This window comes from Heterodontus francisci, chromosome 19, assembly GCF_036365525.1.
Source record: "Heterodontus francisci isolate sHetFra1 chromosome 19, sHetFra1.hap1, whole genome shotgun sequence".
In the NCBI taxonomy this organism is placed as follows: domain Eukaryota; kingdom Metazoa; phylum Chordata; class Chondrichthyes; order Heterodontiformes; family Heterodontidae; genus Heterodontus; species Heterodontus francisci.
The window spans coordinates 83,926,554-83,943,874 of NC_090389.1; the positions used below are offsets into that span (position 1 = coordinate 83,926,554).

At 44.3% G+C, this 17,321-nt stretch overlaps 1 protein-coding gene across 2 annotated transcripts in view; it reads left to right on the forward strand.

Moving 5' to 3' along the window:
• Positions 1–17,321, forward strand: part of LOC137380260 (coatomer subunit gamma-1) — a 92,291-nt gene that overhangs the window by 58,951 nt on the left and 16,019 nt on the right. For both annotated transcript variants that reach the window (XM_068052134.1, XM_068052133.1), the window contains exons 16-21: positions 6,400–6,503; positions 7,375–7,500; positions 8,153–8,221; positions 8,340–8,482; positions 10,133–10,304; positions 15,804–15,901. In XM_068052134.1, the coding sequence (XP_067908235.1) occupies positions 6,400–6,503; positions 7,375–7,500; positions 8,153–8,221; positions 8,340–8,482; positions 10,133–10,304; positions 15,804–15,901 (712 nt within the window). The remainder of the gene's footprint in view (positions 1–6,399; positions 6,504–7,374; positions 7,501–8,152; positions 8,222–8,339; positions 8,483–10,132; positions 10,305–15,803; positions 15,902–17,321) is intronic.

Here is a 17,321-nt window from a genome sequence, read left to right on the forward strand (position 1 = left end):
CTTTCCCTGGTTATCCTCTTCCCATTGATATACTTATAGAATATCTTGGGATTTTCCCTACTTTTACCAGCCAGCGCTTTCTCATATCCCATCTTTGCTCTCCTAATTGCTTTCTTAAGCTCCATCCTACACTTTCTGTACTCCATTAATGCTTCCATTGATTTTCTCTCCTTGTATTTGCTAAAAGTCTCTCTTTTCCTTCTCATCGTATCCTGAATGTTTCTGGTCATCCATGGCTCTCTGGGCTTGTTGCTCCTACCTATTACCCTAGAGGGAACATGTTGGGCCTGTACCCTCCCCATTTCCTTTTTGAATGCCCCCCACTGCTCTTCTGTAGATTTCCCAACAAGTAACTTTTTCCAGTCTACCTTGGCCAGATCCTGCCTTATTTTACTAAAATTTGCTCTCCCCCAATCCAAAACCTCCTTTTGCAACTTGTCTATTTTTTTTTCTCCATAACGAGCTTAAATTGTACCATGTTGTGGTCGCTATCACCAAAATGCCCCCCCACCAACACATCAACCACCTGTCTGGCTTCATTCCCCAGAATTAGGTCCAGCACTGCACCCTCCCTTGTTGGATCTTCTACATATTGAGCTAAAAAGTTCTCCTGTATACATTTTAAGAACTCCACTCCATCTAAGCCCTTAACAGGATGGCTATCCCAATTAATGTTGGGAAAGTTGAAATCACCTAATATAATTACCCTATTATTTTTACACACCTCTGCGAATTGCGCACATATTTGCTCCTCAATTTCCCGCTGACTATCTGGGGGTCTATAATAAACACCTAGCAATGTGACTGTCCCTTATTTTATTCCTAAACTCTACCCATAAAGCTTCATTTGATGCCCCCTCCAAGATATCTCTCCTTACTGCAGTAACTGACTCCTTAACTAATATTGCAATGCTCCCTCCTCTTTTACCCCCTCCTGTCTCGCCTGAAGATTCTTTATCCCAGGATATTGAGCTGCCAATCCTGCCCCTCCCTCAACCATGTCTCCGTGATGGCTACTATATCACAATTGTACAGGTCTCACCTTCCCCAGAAACGGTCCCAGTGGTCCAGGGAATCTAAAACCCTCTCTCCTGCACCAACAAATGTGTTCATCTGTTCTATTCTCCTATTTCTATACTCGCTAACACGTGGCACTGGGAGTAATCCAGAGATTACAACCCGAGAGGTCCTGCTTTTTACTCTACTGCCTAACTCCCTGAATTCCTGATGCAAGACCTCATTCCTCTTTCTACCTATGTCATTGGTACCAACATGTACTATGACCTCTGCCTCATCACCCTCCCCATTCAGGTTGCCCTGCAGCCGTTCAGTGACATCACGGACCCTGGCACCAGGGAGGCAACACACCATCCTGGAGTCACGTTGACAGCCACAGCAGCGCCTATCTATTCCCCTGACTATAGAATCCCCTATTACTATTGCTCTTCCTCTCTTTCCCCCTTCCTGTGCTGACAGGCTGCTTGTGGTGCCAGAAGCTTGGCTCTGTCCGCACTCCGTGGAGGACCCAGCCTCATCAGCCTCCAAAATGGAATACCGATTTGCAAACGGGACCCCAGAGAACGCCTGAACTACCTGCCTGTTTCTCTTGGACTGCTTGATGGTCACCCATTCCCTTCCTTCCTCAAGTCCCTTCAGCTGCGGTGTGACCACCTCTCTATACATGCTATCCACAAGTGTCATGCTAGGCCCCCACCTGCCAAGAATGAGGCACATTAATTTTGTCATGAACATTGATTTTAAGCTGTTACTGGAGTGAAGAAAGGACTTGTTGACCAGATCGGCCATGGCTGGAAGGGACATTTGTATATTGGCAAACGGTGTTTGGAAGGACAAAGTAGCCACTTCCTGACATTCAACCCACAATGGACTTTTGATCACCACATGTTGAAGGTGGGGGAGTTCGCATTCCAGGTTGACTGCTAAGATGGCTGAATACACAAATGGATATGGTCACACCAGCTAGTTACATGACTAATCTGGGCAATTTGAGTTTTTTGAATTTGTACCATCAGTTGGGGCAGAAAACTGTTTGCTCCTGGACTGAGAAGATCTCTCTCCTGTCTGCTCCCATCTCTTTCTCACAAGCCTCTGAATCCACTGAAGACACATGAACCCCAAGAGAGAAAAGTCTCCTACAGTGAACAAGGTTTAAGAATAATACTGGGCCCCAACGAAAAGCAAGATCTACCTGCAATCAGGGATGCTACAGCGAGCTCAAAGAACCGTAACGATAGTTCTTCAGATATTGCCTCAAACCTTTCCACTTTATTTTTTTTTTCTTCTTTTCTGTCTCTATTTGCATGTGTGTGTCGCGTATGTATGTCAGTGTGGGGCGCAGCGTGAAACCGTAGGCGTAAACTGAATTAGAGTTTAAGTTTAATAAGTTTCAACTTTTCTTCTTTAAACCTAAGAAAGCCTGTTTGTGCTGGTTTATTTGCCTTATAAGTGGAAAGCAGTGAACAAGGATTCACCGAAAGGGGAGCTAACAAAGTGCGCTTAAAAATAAAACCCTGTTACAGGCTGAAAGGGAACCCTAGACCTCTTTCTCACCTGGTTGTAACACTTGATAAAAACATTCACAAACTGTCCATGTTCGCTCAGCCTCAAGAGTTCCATAGGTCTTGCAGCTGTGAGATAATTGACATGTTAATGGTGCCAACCACTTGAGAAGTAAGAATTTCAATAGCTCAGACTGCTAACTCCTGACAGCATGTGGTCAAGTCTTGTGACTGTCTCCAGTTGAAGCTTCAGGGAGTGATTCTGTTTACACCTGAAGGTATTGCAGCTAATTGGCTGAGGTAATGTGGAAACATGCAGATTCACACGTAGAGAAAGGGAGAGAAAGATTTAAAATGTCTGTGTTAGAAGAAATTCTTGAGAAATCAACCAGGCATAATCAGCCATTAACCCTTCAAGCTTGAGAACTGTAGCATTTGGGTCTGATTTTAGTTGAGCCGGCAGAGGTCCTGCCGCCAAGGCCGAAAGCTGAAGGCAACCCCGCTTCAGCTGACAGTGAGACCCGGGTTGGAATATTGCCAGCGGCCAGTTAAGAGGCTGGGGCCGCCATTCAATTAAGGATGCCAACCCACCCTCCAAGAGCTGCAGGCACAATCAGAGGGCTGGCAGCTCAGTAGTGCCATCACTGAAGCCTCAGTGTCTGGGCACCCTTGAAGAAAGATAATTGGACTTGGGGGTGGGCTGGTGTAGCTGAGCCACTAAGGTGGCCATTGCCCCTCTGTGGGCCATGGAGTGCCCATATAGTAGGCCCTTGCTTTCCTCGGAACCCGCTGGGAGGCTGTCGGGTTTCACTCGGCGGACTCCCCACATGGTGGCAGGTTGTCCTGAAGCAGGCAAACTGCCAGCGGAGATGAGAAGTGGCCCTTAATTGGCTACTTAAGTGGCTGAATTGGCACTGGCGGGCATCCAAGCCATCAACTTCCCCACTGCTAGCAAAATGGCATAGCAGCAGGAAGATGTCAAGGACCCCCTCAGCCTACCTTTTTGCCAGCCTTCACTGAGGGTTATGAATCTTTGGAATTCTGCACCCGAGGGCTGTGGATGCTCATTCGATGAGCGTATTCAAGACTGAGATCGATAGATTTTTGGGTACTAAGGGAACCCAGGGATATGGAGATATAGCAGGAAGGTGGAGTTGAGGTTGAAGATCAGCCATTATCTTACTGAATGGCAGAGCAGGCTCGAGGGGTATATTTCCTATTTCTTATGTTCTTCATCCTATTATCTTGAGGAATTTCTCAAACCTCAAGTAGGACTGTCCATTCCCAGAGAACATTCCAAGCTACTCTTGCCTCCTTTAACTGGCTAGTTGTGGAGATACATTACCTGCTAATCCTTTCTGCTAGGTTAGTAAAGTAGGATTTTCTTGGAATAATTCACCTGGTTCTGTATCCCTTTGCATGTTTTAGGATTGCTTTTTGTTACGCTGGAGCTTAATTCACTCTGAATAAGGGATGTGTAAGTAATAGTAGCAGCCAAAGCTGTAGGCACTTTAGATAGGAAAGGATTTTATATTCAACATCCCTAGCTGTAGGATAGGGCAAAAAATATATATATGTCAAAATTTCGAGTAACTGTTCTTTGAAAAACAAATGTTTTTTTTGTTTATTTGCCTCCACCCGAGTCTGCTCTATACTGCCAGAGGGGGAGGGAAAATTCCCTGAGCAGATACATTGTAAATAATTGTGGTTTCAGACTGACCTGGGAGCCACCTGAGCCTGGGAACATAATAGCCAGGACAAGGTGGCCATGAACCATGGCCTGGGCTGCTCTGACACATTGCAGACTGTCATTAGAGCTGCCAATGTAAATAGTAGGTTTAACAATTCTAGTTGGCATATTCCTGGAGGTTTCATGACATGACTTCCCTACCTCATAACATTAAGAAATAGGAACAGGAGTAAGCCATGCAGCCCGTCGAGCCTACCCTGCCATTCAATAAGAACATGGCTGAGTTTGGCCTCAACTCCACTTTCCTGCCTGTTCCCCATAACCCTAGACTCCCTATAGTTCAAGAATCTGTCTATCTCGACCTTGAATATATTTAATGACCCAGCCTCCACAGCGCTCGAGTAGAGAATTCCAAACATTCATCCCCTCTCAGGAGAAATTACTCATCTCCGTCTTAAATGGGTGACCTCTTATTCTGAAACTATGCCCCCTAGTTCCAGATTTCCCCACGAAGGGAAACATGCTCTCAACATCTACCCTGTCAAACCCCCACAGAATCTTCTATGGCTTGTATCTTGTATCCAAGCCCACGCTCCCACCATTGGTTGCCCAAGCTCACGGCACATTCGCCTTCCCCTGCCCAATTGCAAAGACTCTTCGTTACCCAGTTGGAAGCTTCTTGACTGTCAGTCAAATGGCCCTTTTCCCATGTCCAATATTTTTTATAATTAATATACAGAAGTGTTCAAAGAACTGTTTTTAAAAAAAAAAAGTGTACTTTTTTTTTTTTTTAAAACGCCCCTCTGATTTTTCGCCTGGATTGTTCGCAGCAGTGACCTGGAGATTAATCTTCAATTCCTGGAGACTCCATTCTAATCCTGGCGGGTTGGGAACTCTTAGTCAACCGCCAACTTCTGTGTTGGTGATATCTTCGGGGGGTCTTTTACAGACGGCTGATCCGACCTGACAGGTTTCCAATGGAAATGAAATGAAAATTCAACTTTTTTTTTTCAATAGAGAAACACTTTGAGCAGCCCGTGTCCAGATGCAGCAAGACCTAGACAACATCCGGGCTTGGGCTGATAAGTGGCAAGTAACATTCGTGCCACGCAAGTGCCAGGCAATGACTGTTGCAAACAGAAGAGAATCTAACCATCTCCCCTTGGCATTCAATTGCATTACCATTGCTGAATCATCCACTATCAATATCCTGGGGGTTACCATTGACCAGAGACTGAACTGGAGTAGTCATATAAATACCATGGCTACAAGAGCAGGTCAGAGGCTGGGAATTCTGTGGCGTGTAACTCACCTCCTGTCTCCCCAATGTCTGTCCACCATCTATAAGGCACAAGTCGGGAGTGTGTTGGAATACTCTCCACTTGTCTGGATGGGTGCAGCTCCAACAACACAAAATGCTCAACACCATCCAGGACAAAGCAGCTCGCTTGATTGGCACCCCATCCACCACCTTCAGCCTTCTGTCCCTTCACCACTGATGCACAGTGGCAGTAGTGTGTAACATCTGCAAGATGTATTGCAGCAACTCACCACCTTCTCAAGGGCAATTAGGGATGGGCAATACATTCTGGCTTAGCCAGTGATGCGCACGTCCCATGAACAAATTTTAGCACAAGCACAAAGTACCCGCACTAACATCTGCCTGTCCTGTTGGCTCAGACCTTAAGCCAAGCAATCTGGACCTGCTTAAAATTCTGTATCGTTGCTAATGATTTAGGATATAGAATAAAATGTTTGTAACTAAGTTCTTTATGCTGTGTACGTTTATTCTCATTACTTGGGTTGCTCATGTCATTCCAGAGTCACAGCCCCAATGTCTTTATCTTCCACAGTATCAGAAAGTTTCTAGTCCATATTGTGGAATCATACAGCACAGAAGGAGGCCTTTCGGCCCATTGAGCCTGTATTGGCTCACTGAAAGAGCTATTAAACTAGTACCGCTCTTTTCCCAGAGCCCTGCAAGTTTTCTTTCATTTATCCAAATCCATTTTGAAAGCGATTATTGAATCTGCTTCCTCCACCCTTCTGGATCAAAAATAGCTTGCTGTGTTTAATTAAACTTTTCCTCATCTCCCCCTGGTTCTTTTGCAAACTATCTTGAATCTGTGTCCTCTGGTTACCGACCCTCCTGTCATAAGATGTTCTAATGCAGCTCTGTACTCTGCACAGATGCATGATGGATGATGACAACGAGGTGCGAGATCGGGCCACCTTCTACCTGAGTGTGCTGGAGCAGAAACAAAAGGCTCTGAACTCTGCCTACATTCTCAATGGTAAGGAGCATCAAATATGTCAATTCTGATATTGATTGTCTTCCCGATCTTACCACTCAGATCATAAACATGTGCTGCAAACACCCATCCGATGGCTGAACAAATGAATGAAATGCCCTTTGTTGGAACATGAATGAACTGCCTTGTGTTGGCACATGTGAACTGCCCTGTGTGGTACAGAAGCCATAGAGCCTGGTTTCCATCCCTGATCTTTTCCACTTGTGCATGAAAATAATTTAAACGAGTTAACTGGTCGCAAATATAACAACCAGAATTCGTCTCCGAGCTCCTCTGCCATGGAGTAGACAGGTGGGAAAATTAGCCAGGGATCTCAGCACAGGACTATCCAGTGACCTCTGCAGGACAATCCATATGTATGGATATAGGGTGAGGAGAGGATTGGGCTCCACGCCAATGCCCCATGTAGTCAAATGCACCAACTTGCATTTATATAGCACCTCAAGCCCAGTAAAAGGGCCCAAAGCAGTTCACAGAAGGGAAAGACACTGAACCAAAGAAGGAAACATTAGGACGGTTGATCTAATGCTTGTTCAAAGAGGTGAGGAGTAGAGAGGCAAGGAGGTTTAGGGAGGGAATTGTAGAGCTTAGAGCCCAGATGGCTGCAGGCGTGACTGCCAGTGATGGGGTGAAGAGTACTCACATTTTAAGCTGAAGTATGATGTTTACTTGGGTGAGGTACCAGATGGACAGATAACACTCGTGCCCCAGTGAGTGTCAGTGCCTTCAGGAGCTACTTGAAGAACATTGAAGGGGTTAAAATGCATGGTGTATTTCAGATTTTAGGTTTTAAATTATTAAATTTGTGCTTCACACTAGGAGCATTTAAAAAGAAATGTCACTTCTTTTCCAGGTCTGCAAGTGTCCATTCCTGGCTTGGAGCGAGCACTGCACCACTACACATTGGACCCATCTGAAAAGCCCTTTGACCTGAAATCAGTTCCGCTTTCGATGGCTCCCATCTCTGACCAGAAGGCTGGTAGGTGCATTTCTCATGGAACAGGATTCCCTGTTGACCCTAGGCGTACCGCAAGCTTCTGGTTCTTGTGATCGAAAGATGGAATGACTTTCTGGCTAGGGTAGTGGAGGCAGAAATCCCAAAATCATTTAAGAGGCAGGTCGGTGGGGGAAGACTAATTTTTTTTCCTCGATGAGCCAAGTTAAGTTGATTGACCCTCCTCATCATTGTGTCTCTTGAATGACATTTCAATAACCAGGTGGGGATTAAAGTCTCCCCTTAAAATCCACCTTTCCAAAACATGAAAATGGCATCATTGCTGGTATAATATTCTTTTGAAAAAGCTTTTCATCAGGCCTTTTGAAGTATTCTCTAGCTTGAGGCTACAGCAAAGGAAGGACAAGTGTAGGTCAGCTAGCTGTTGGAAAACCCTTGAAATTGGGACTTTTTCTTCCTTCCTTTGCTCCTCTCTACCTCCTCTTCTGAAACCATGCTGAAGGACAGAGTCAACTTGAATCCCTTGCAGATCAGTGAGCAGGTTGGTGAATTGCTGTGGAAGTGAAGCCTGCAAGCAGGTGTGAAAAGGGGGACACATTTGCTGTTCTCCCTGCAACCTTCTTCCTTTCCCAACAGTATTTCTCTGTTGCGTTTAACTGATATTTTGTTATTCCAGAAATCTCTCCAGCAGTTGCAGTCAAAATGCCAGAGAAGGTGGCATCGAGCAGACAGGACATTTTCCAAGGTAGAGTTGGCTTTGACTGCAGTAGTTGCAGCTTGTAGTGCTAAATTACAGCAATCGATTCAGAGTTGCCACATGCGCTGAACCAGTCAGTACAAATAAAAATCTCATTCCATTTTAGAACAACTTGCTGCTATCCCAGAGTTAAAAGACCTTGGCTCACTTTTCAAGTCCTCGCCCAACCCTGTCGCTCTTACAGAATCAGAGACAGAGTATGTTATCCGCTGTACCAAGCACACTTTTGAAAATCACATTGTGTTCCAGGTAAGTGACTCCTAGTCCTGACATGTGTTTCCTCTCTGCTGGTGTCCCAAAGCTGGGCAGAATGATTAATCTTTGTGTCTGCCGTTTCCTCTAGTGCTTGTATCTCAGTGTTGCTTTTATATGTATATATTAATCAAACTATTTATATATTTTAATCAGCTGCCCTCGTGCTGACCATTAACTTTCTGATCTGAGCTGAAACAGCACTAAAAGGAAGAAAGACTTGCATTTCATTTCTACAGTGCTTTTCACGACCTCAGAATGTCCCAAAGAGCTTTACAGTCAATAAAGGAATTTTGAAGTGTAATAGTCATCGTAATGTCTGCAGAATACTACAACTGGCAATCATGGGATGTAAAAGAAAGAAAGACTTGCATTTATATAGCATCTTTTACATCTTCAGATGTCCCAAAGCGCTTTACAACCATTGGTGTGCTTTTGAAAAGTAATGTAGCAAACACAGCAGCTAGTTTGCGTAGAGCAAGCTCCCACAAACAGCAATGTGATAATGCCCAAGTAATTTGTTTTTTGTGAAGCTGGTTGAGGGATAAATAACACTAAGTAACATTCGCGCCACACAAGTGCAAGGCAGTGACCATCTCCAACAAGAGAATCTAACCATCTCCCTTTGACATTCATTGGCATTGCCATCGCTGAATCCCCCACCATCAACATCCTGGGGGTTACCATTGACCAGAAACTTAACTGGACAAACCATATAAATACTGTGGCTACAAGAGCAGATCAGAGGCTGGGAATTCTGCGATGAATAACTCACCTCCTGACTTGGACCTATATCGCCGTTCTTTCACTGTCACTGGGTCAAACATCTGGAGTTCCCTCTCTAACAGCACTGTGGGTGGACTTACACTGCATGGACTGCAATGGTTCAAGAAGGCAGTTCACTACCACCTTCTCGAAGACGATTAGGGATTGACTATAAATGCTGGCCTTGTCAGCAATGCTCGCATCCCAACAACGAATGAAAGAAGACACTGGGGATAACTTCCCTGCTCTCCTTCGAATAGTGCCATGGTATCTTTTGCATCCACCTGAAAGGGTAGAAGGGACCTTAGTTTAACGACTCAGCCAAAAGGTGGCACCTCTGATAATGGAGTACTCCCTTGGTTCTGGCACTGGGAGTGCTTGCCTAGATTATGGTTCCTGATATGGGGTGCAAACCCATGACTTTCTGACACAGGTGAGAATGCTACCGACCAACACATAGACACGAGACTGCACCTGGCGTTACCCACACTGTGTAGTCAGATTTCATTTTTAACCACTCTGGGCAGCTGTTAAGTGAAAGCCAGACACTTCTCCAAGGGGAGTAGGGAGTAAAAGCTCCAGTAAGCACATTGTGTCGTAAGAGGGACCTTTCACTTACTGTGTAGAAGCTGGGATGACACTGGCTGCCTTGTGTTGGAGAGAAATAAAAGGAAAGGGAACAGAAAGGAATCCCAGCTCTTTCAACATCCCATCGTTGGGTAAGCTATGAGTGGAGGCCTGGAGGTGGATGGAGGATGCTGAGGGTCACAGGTGAAGTGGAGGTTGATTGACTGCCTGCTCTGAGGCTCGGGAATGAGTAATGTAAAGTGGCATTCTTATCGATTCGCATTTGCTAAATTATTTTCTGTTCGGTTTCTGCAGTTTGATTGTACCAATACTCTGAATGATCAGATCCTGGAGAACGTCACAGTGCAGATGGAACCCACAGAAGGTTATGAAGTGGTATGTTGTATCCCGGCGGCTAGCCTATCGTATAACCAACCAGGCATTTGTTACACACTGGTGACAGTGCCTGAGGATGATCCAACAGCAGGTGAGGAAGGCTTTGCTGTTACCTGGAGGATTTTGTGTAACAGGGACTTGTTCAACTCCCAGGGGTTAAAGTTTCTACTTTGGTTTGATCAGGAAATTGTGTCCAAAGTGTGCTTGAAATTGTGCTGGTTAGGGTGCACTTGAAGTTTCCACTAAAATTAATTTGCATAATCACATGTAGAATCTTCCATGAACTCTGACTTGAAACTATATTGCTGTTCCTTCACTGTCGCTGGGTCAAAATCCTTGAACTCCCTAACAGCACTGTGGGTACACCTATTCCCCCAAGGACTGCAGCAGTTCAAGAAGGCAGCTCACCACCACCTTCTTGAGGGCAGTTAGGGATGGGAAATAATTGCTGGCTTGCCAGCGATGCCCACATCCTACGAACAACCACAATTGGACAGTGTTAATAGGACATAATGGTTTTTTCTTTCCATTAAAATTATTCCATGATTTTTTTTTTGAGAGTCGTAACCTGGTGCAGTTTTATTACTAGAACTAAAATGGGTCTACCAGCAAAAATGAACATTTTTTTTTAAAATAAGGGTGTCCAACAATGTTTCCCTCTAAGTTCTGCACATATGTGGCAACACAAGAACCTTTAAAGGTATTGTGCATTGAAATAAACAGAACACAACAAAAAGGTTTTGAGGGATCATTGATGTCCAATGCTCTACCTGTGAGTAACCTGCTTTAAAAACACTTCTTAAATGGTTCATTAAATAGTTTTGTTAACAGTTTCATTGGTGTACACTAGTTGGTTTCTTGGTAAATTAAATTTTTTTTTATAGGCACATTCTAAAAGTGGTTTCATATTAGTACCTGCATGTCTTAAGAAAATGAGCTCAATTTGAAGAGCCTTCCCAAAGCAACACAATCGGTGGAATCTCGCAGTTTCAGCCTGGGGGTGTAGGCAGGGCGCACACTTGAACCAGTGTAAAAGAACGAGGAAAATACAAGTGCAAAAATACCCTGATCTTTTGCCCTGGCTCGGCTGATTGTCTGGATTGTGCTGATATTACCGGCAGAAATGATAAACTCAGCCCCTCTGTATTTCATTTCCCCAGACTAAAAGGGGAAACACTCAAACCTGCAATGCTGTCTGCAAGTGGGCCTGGATACAACTACCCTGCCAGGTCTGTTCCCTCCTCCCCCTTTCCCCCTCCTCCATGGTCTGCTGCTGTGGTGTCTGATGTAGACTTACTAAATTATGGGTACTGAGCTCAACTTCAGAAGAACATTATTATGACTACACTTTTCTATTTCTTACGTCAGCCAGCCTCCAGCCTCTAAATTAGATTGTCTGTTGCTGAATTGGGGGAAAAGGTTCTGCAGTGAGCCTTGAGATTGTGTGTCAGCAGGAATTATGAGCGGTACCACTGTGGAGTCCACAACATTCTTTATTGCGCGTCCACGCCACTGCTGTTTCCAACAAGGGTCACATATTGAGCAATCCTGTGTAGGGACCTTGGCTGATATTTGGCTGTCGTTAGCACAAGGAAGCTGAGGTCATTTATGGCAGGTACCCCAACTCTGAACAACTAATTCAACACAAACCAGAGGATTGAACCTGGTACCCGTGTGGATCACTGCAATACGACCATACGTATTTGGCCTACTCCTGTTCTTTTCAGCCCATCGAGCCTGCTCTGTCATTTAATAAGATCATGGCTGACCTGTTTGTCTCAAATTCCACATTCCCATCTACCCCTGATAATCCTGGATTCCCTTGCCTGACAAGAATCTATCTACCTCCGCGTTAAAAATATTCAATGACCCCGCCTCCACCACCTTCTGAGGCAGAGAATTCAAAGTCGCACAACCCTCAGAAAAAATTTCTCCTCATCTCTGTCCTAAAAGGGTGACCCCTAATTTTAAAACAGTGCCCCCTAGTTCTGGACTCACCCACAAGAGGAAACATTCTTTCCACATTCACCTTGTGATGACTGTTCAGGATCTTACATACTTCAATCAAGCCTCCCCTCACTCTTCTAAACTCCAGTGAAAACGTCTAGTCTGTCCAACCTTTCCTCATTAGACAACCTGCTCATTCCAGGTATCAATCTGGTAAACTTCCTCTGAACTGTCTCCCAACACATTCACATCCTTCCTTAAATAAGGAGACCAAAACTGCACACAGTATTCAAGATACAGTCTCACCAATGCCCTGTATAACTGAAGCAGAACATCCTTACTTTTATTTTCAGTTCCTCTCATAATAAAGGATAGCATTCCATTAGCCGCCTTTATTACTTGCTGTACCTGCATACTAACCTTTTATGACTCCTGCACTAGAACATATAGATCCCTCTGCACCTCGGAATTAATCAGTACTTCCCCGTTTAAGAAATACTCTGCTTTTTTATTCTTCCTGCCAAAGTGAGTAACTTCACATTTTCCCACATTATACTGCATCTGCCAGATTTTTGCCCACTCACTCAACCTATCTGTATTGGTCTGCAACCTCCTTATGTCCTCTTCACAACATACTTTCTTACCTACCATTGTGCCATCTGCAAATTTAGCTACTATGCCATCGCTCTCCTCATCTAAGTCATTGATATAAATTGTAAAAAGTTAAGGCCCCAGCACAGACCCCTGTGGGATCCACTTGTCACACCCTACCAATAAGAAAAGGACCCATTTATGCATACTCTGTTTTCTGCCAGCCAGCCAATCTTCTATCCATGCTAATATATTAGCCCCTACACCATGAGCTCCTACTTTGCACAGTAACCTTTTATGTGGCACCTTGTCAAATGCCTTCTGGAAATCCAAGTACAGTACGTCAAAGGGCTCCCCTTTATCCACAGTGAGTGTTACTCCTTCAAAGAGCTCCAATAAATTGGTTAAATATAATTTCCCTTTCATAAAACCATGCTGACTATTCCCAATTACCTTGAGTTTTTCTAAGTACCCAGCTATAGCCTCCTTAATGATCAATTCTAACACCTTCCCCACGACAGACGTCAAGTTTTTCTGCCCTCCCCCGCCCCCCCGAAAGAGGAGTTATATTTGCTACTTTCCAGTCTGATGGAACCTTTCCAGAATCTAGTGAATTTTGAAAAATTACCAATGCATCTACTACCTCATTAGTCACCTCTTTTAAGAGCCCAGGATGAAGCCCATCAGGACCCAGGGACTTGTCAGCCCACAGCTCCATTAGTTTGTTTCCCTGGTGATTGTAATTTCACCAAAATCCTCTCTTCCTTCCACCTCCTGATTATAGCCATTACTGGAATGTTTTTTGTATCCTCTATAGTGAAGACAGAAGCAAAATATTTGTTCATTTCATCTGCCATTTCCTTATTATCTACTATTAACACCCCATTCTCACTCTGTAGAGGACCAACACTCTCTACTTTTCCTTTTTAAATACCTGTAGAAACTCTTGCTATCTGTTTTTACATTTCTAGCTAGCTTCCTCTCATACTCTAATTTCTTTCTCCTGATTAACCTTTTAGTCATTCTCTGCCGTTCTTGATATTCTGACCAATCATCTGATCTGCCACTCATCTTTGCACAATTATATGCTTTTTCCTTAACTTTGATGCTTTCTTTAACTTCTTTAGTTAACCACGGATAGTGGGTTCTCCCCTTAGAATTTTTCTTTATAGTAGGAATATACTTAGAGTTTTCTGAAATATCCCCTTAAGTGTCTGCTACTGCTTCTCTATTGATCTATCTCCTAGCCTAGTAACCCAGTTCACTTCAGCTAGCTCAGCTTTCATGCCCACATAGTTGCCCTTATTTAAGTTTAAAATACTAGTCTTAGACCCACACTTCTCTCTTTCAAACTAGATGGAAAATTCAATCATATTGTGGTCACTGTTACCTAGAGGTGCCTTTACTCAGAGGTCTTAATTAGTTCTGTCACGATACACAATACCAAGTCTAATATAACCTGCTCTCTGGTTGGTTCCAGAACATGCTGCTCTAAGAAACTATCTTGAAAGCATTCTATGAACTCCTCATCCAGGCTACTATTGTCAATCTGATTTTTCCAGTTTATATGTAGATTAAAATCACTCATGATTATTGTCATCCCTTTTTCACAAGCACCCAATATTTCTTCTTGGATACTTCGTCCTTACATTGTGGTTACAGTTAGGGGGCCTGTAGACCAGTCCACTGGTGATTTCTTTCCACTACTATTCCTGATCTCCACCCAAATCAATTCTACATCCTGATCATCTGAACTAAGGTCATCCTTAACTATTGCACCAATGCCATCCTTGATTAACAGTGCTACCCTCAACCTTTACCTAGCTTCCTGTTCTTCTTGAATGTTATATACCCCTCAATATTGAGCACCCAATCCTTGTCATCCTGCAACTATGTCTCCATAATATTGTATTTATTTACTTCAGTGTGCACTATCAGTTCATCTACTTTTGTTATGAATGCTACATACATTCAGATACAGAGCCTTTAGTTTTGTCATTTTGTTATCTTATAACATCTAGTCTTGACTGTGTGTTCTTAGATTTTTTTGTCTCTGTCCCTTCCTGCCATTCTCGGACCTTCATTTCCCATATTACTATTCTGCTCTCCTGCCTTGACTCTACTCTTTGATCCCTCTCCCCCCCCCTTGTTTAGTTTAAAGCCCTCTCTCCTTCCCTAGTTTCATGGTTTGCTAGAAGACGGGACCCAGCACAGTTCAGGTGCAGACCGTCCCAATGGTACAGCCTCCACTTTCTCCAGTACTGGTGCCAGTGCCCCATGAACCAAGCCCCACTTCTCCCATTCCAATCTTTGAGCTACATATTCATTTCACTAATCTTGTGTGCCCTGGCTGAGGTAGTAATCCAGAAATTATTACCCTTGAGGTTCTGTTCTTCAGTCTGTTGCCTAACTCCTCATCCTGTCTAAGCAGAACCTCTTTCCTAGTCCTACGTATGTCGTTGGTACCTACCTGGGCCATGACAACTGGATCCTCCCCTTCACACTCCAAGTTCCTGTCCAGCTCTCAGCAAATGTCCAGAACCCTGGCATCAGGCAGGCAACACAGCCTTCTGGACTCTCCCTCTCGGCTGCCACAGGATCGCAGGTACAGGATTAGGCCATTTGGCCCCTTCACCATTAAATTAGATCATGGCTGATCTGTACCTCAATTCCATTTATCCACCCTTGATCCATGTTCCTTGATGCCTTTGCGTAACAGAAATCTGTCGATCTCAGTGTTTGGTTTAATATCGTACAGTGCATCAGGGAAAACACGTGAATTGGTTCTGGACCGTCAAGGGAGCTGTGGATAATCCTGCATCTGATGGGCTCAGTATTGACACTGAGGAACTTACAGCAGACCGATTTACATTTGAAGATTTAAGCTGTTGAATATTCAGTGCCCACATATCCCATGCAGTGTTAGGACACTGTAGCAAGCACCTGAGGTAATGCTTGCCATTTTACCTCCCTCCTTTGGTGTATAAATATTTGTGATGTGTTTCTTCTTAGTCGTGTTCATATTTACAGCTCATTCCTTTCTCCCCTTTAGTGTCCTGTACATTTAGCTGTACTTTAAAGTTCACCGTTAAAGATTGTGATCCTAACACAGGAGAGGCTGAAGTGGAAGGATATGAAGATGAGTATGTGGTAAGTGTAACTGAGTCAGTTCACCTTTGTACCCAGAATCACAGAATAATACAGTGCAGAAGAAGCCCTTTGGCCCATCGAGTCTGCAACAATGCATTAAAACACCTGACCTGTCTACCTAATCCCATTTGCCAGCACTTGGCCCATAGCCATGAATGTTATGACGTGCTAAGTGCTCATCCAGGTACTTTTTAAAGGATGTGAGGCAACCTGCGTCAACCACCCTCCCAGGCAGGGCATTCCAGACCGTCACCACCCTCTGGGTAAAAACGTTCTTCCTCAAGTCCCCCTTAAACCTCCCGCCCCTCACCTTAAACTTGTGACCCCTCATAACTGACCCTTCAACTAAGGGGAACAGCTGCTCCCTATCCACCCTGTCCATGCCCCTCATAATCTTGTACAACTCGATCAGGTCACCCCTCAGTCTTCTCTGCTCCAATGAAAACAACCCAAGCCTATCCAACCTCTCTTCATAGCTTAAATGTTCCATCCCAGGCAACATGCTGGTGAATCACCTCTTCACCCCCTCCAATGCAATCACATCCTTTCTATAATGTGGCGACCAGAATTGCACACAGTGCTCCAGCTGTGGCCTGAGCAAAGTTCTGTACAACTCCATCATGACCTCCCTGCTTTTGTAATCTATGCCTCGATTGATAAAGGCGAGTGTCCTGTATGCCTTTTTCACCACCCTATTAACCTGCCCTTCTGCCTTCAGAGATCTATGGACAAACACGCCAAGGTCCCTTTGTTCCTTCGAACTTCCCAGTGTCAGGCCATTCATTGAATACTTCCGTGTCACATTACTCCTTCCAAAGTACATCACCTCACACTTTTCAGCGTTAAATTCCATCTGCCACTTTTCTGCCCATTTGACCATCCCGTCTATATCTTCCTGTAACCCAAGACACTCCACCTCACTGTTAACCACTCGGCCAATCTTTGTGTCATCCGCGAACTTACTGATCCTACCCCCCACATAGTCATCTATGTCATTTATATAAATGACAAACAATAGGGGACCCAGCACAGATCCCTGTGGTACGCCACAGGACTCTGGCTTCCAGTCACTAAAACAGCCGTCTGTCATCACTCTGTCTCCTACAGCTAAGCCAATTTTGAATCCACCTTATCAAGTTACCCTGTATCCTATGTGCATTTGCTTTCTTGATAGGTCTCCCATGAGGGACCTTGTCAAAGGCTTTGCTGAAATCCATGTAAACTACATCAATTGCACTACCCTCATCTACACACCTGGTCACATGCTCAAAAAATGCAATCAAATTTGTTAGGCATGACCTCCCTCTGACAAAGCTATGCTGACTATTCCTAATCAAATTTTGCCTCTCCAAGTGGAGATAAATTCTCTCCTTCAGAATTTTCTCCAATAGTTTCCCTACCACTGACGTGAGACTCACTG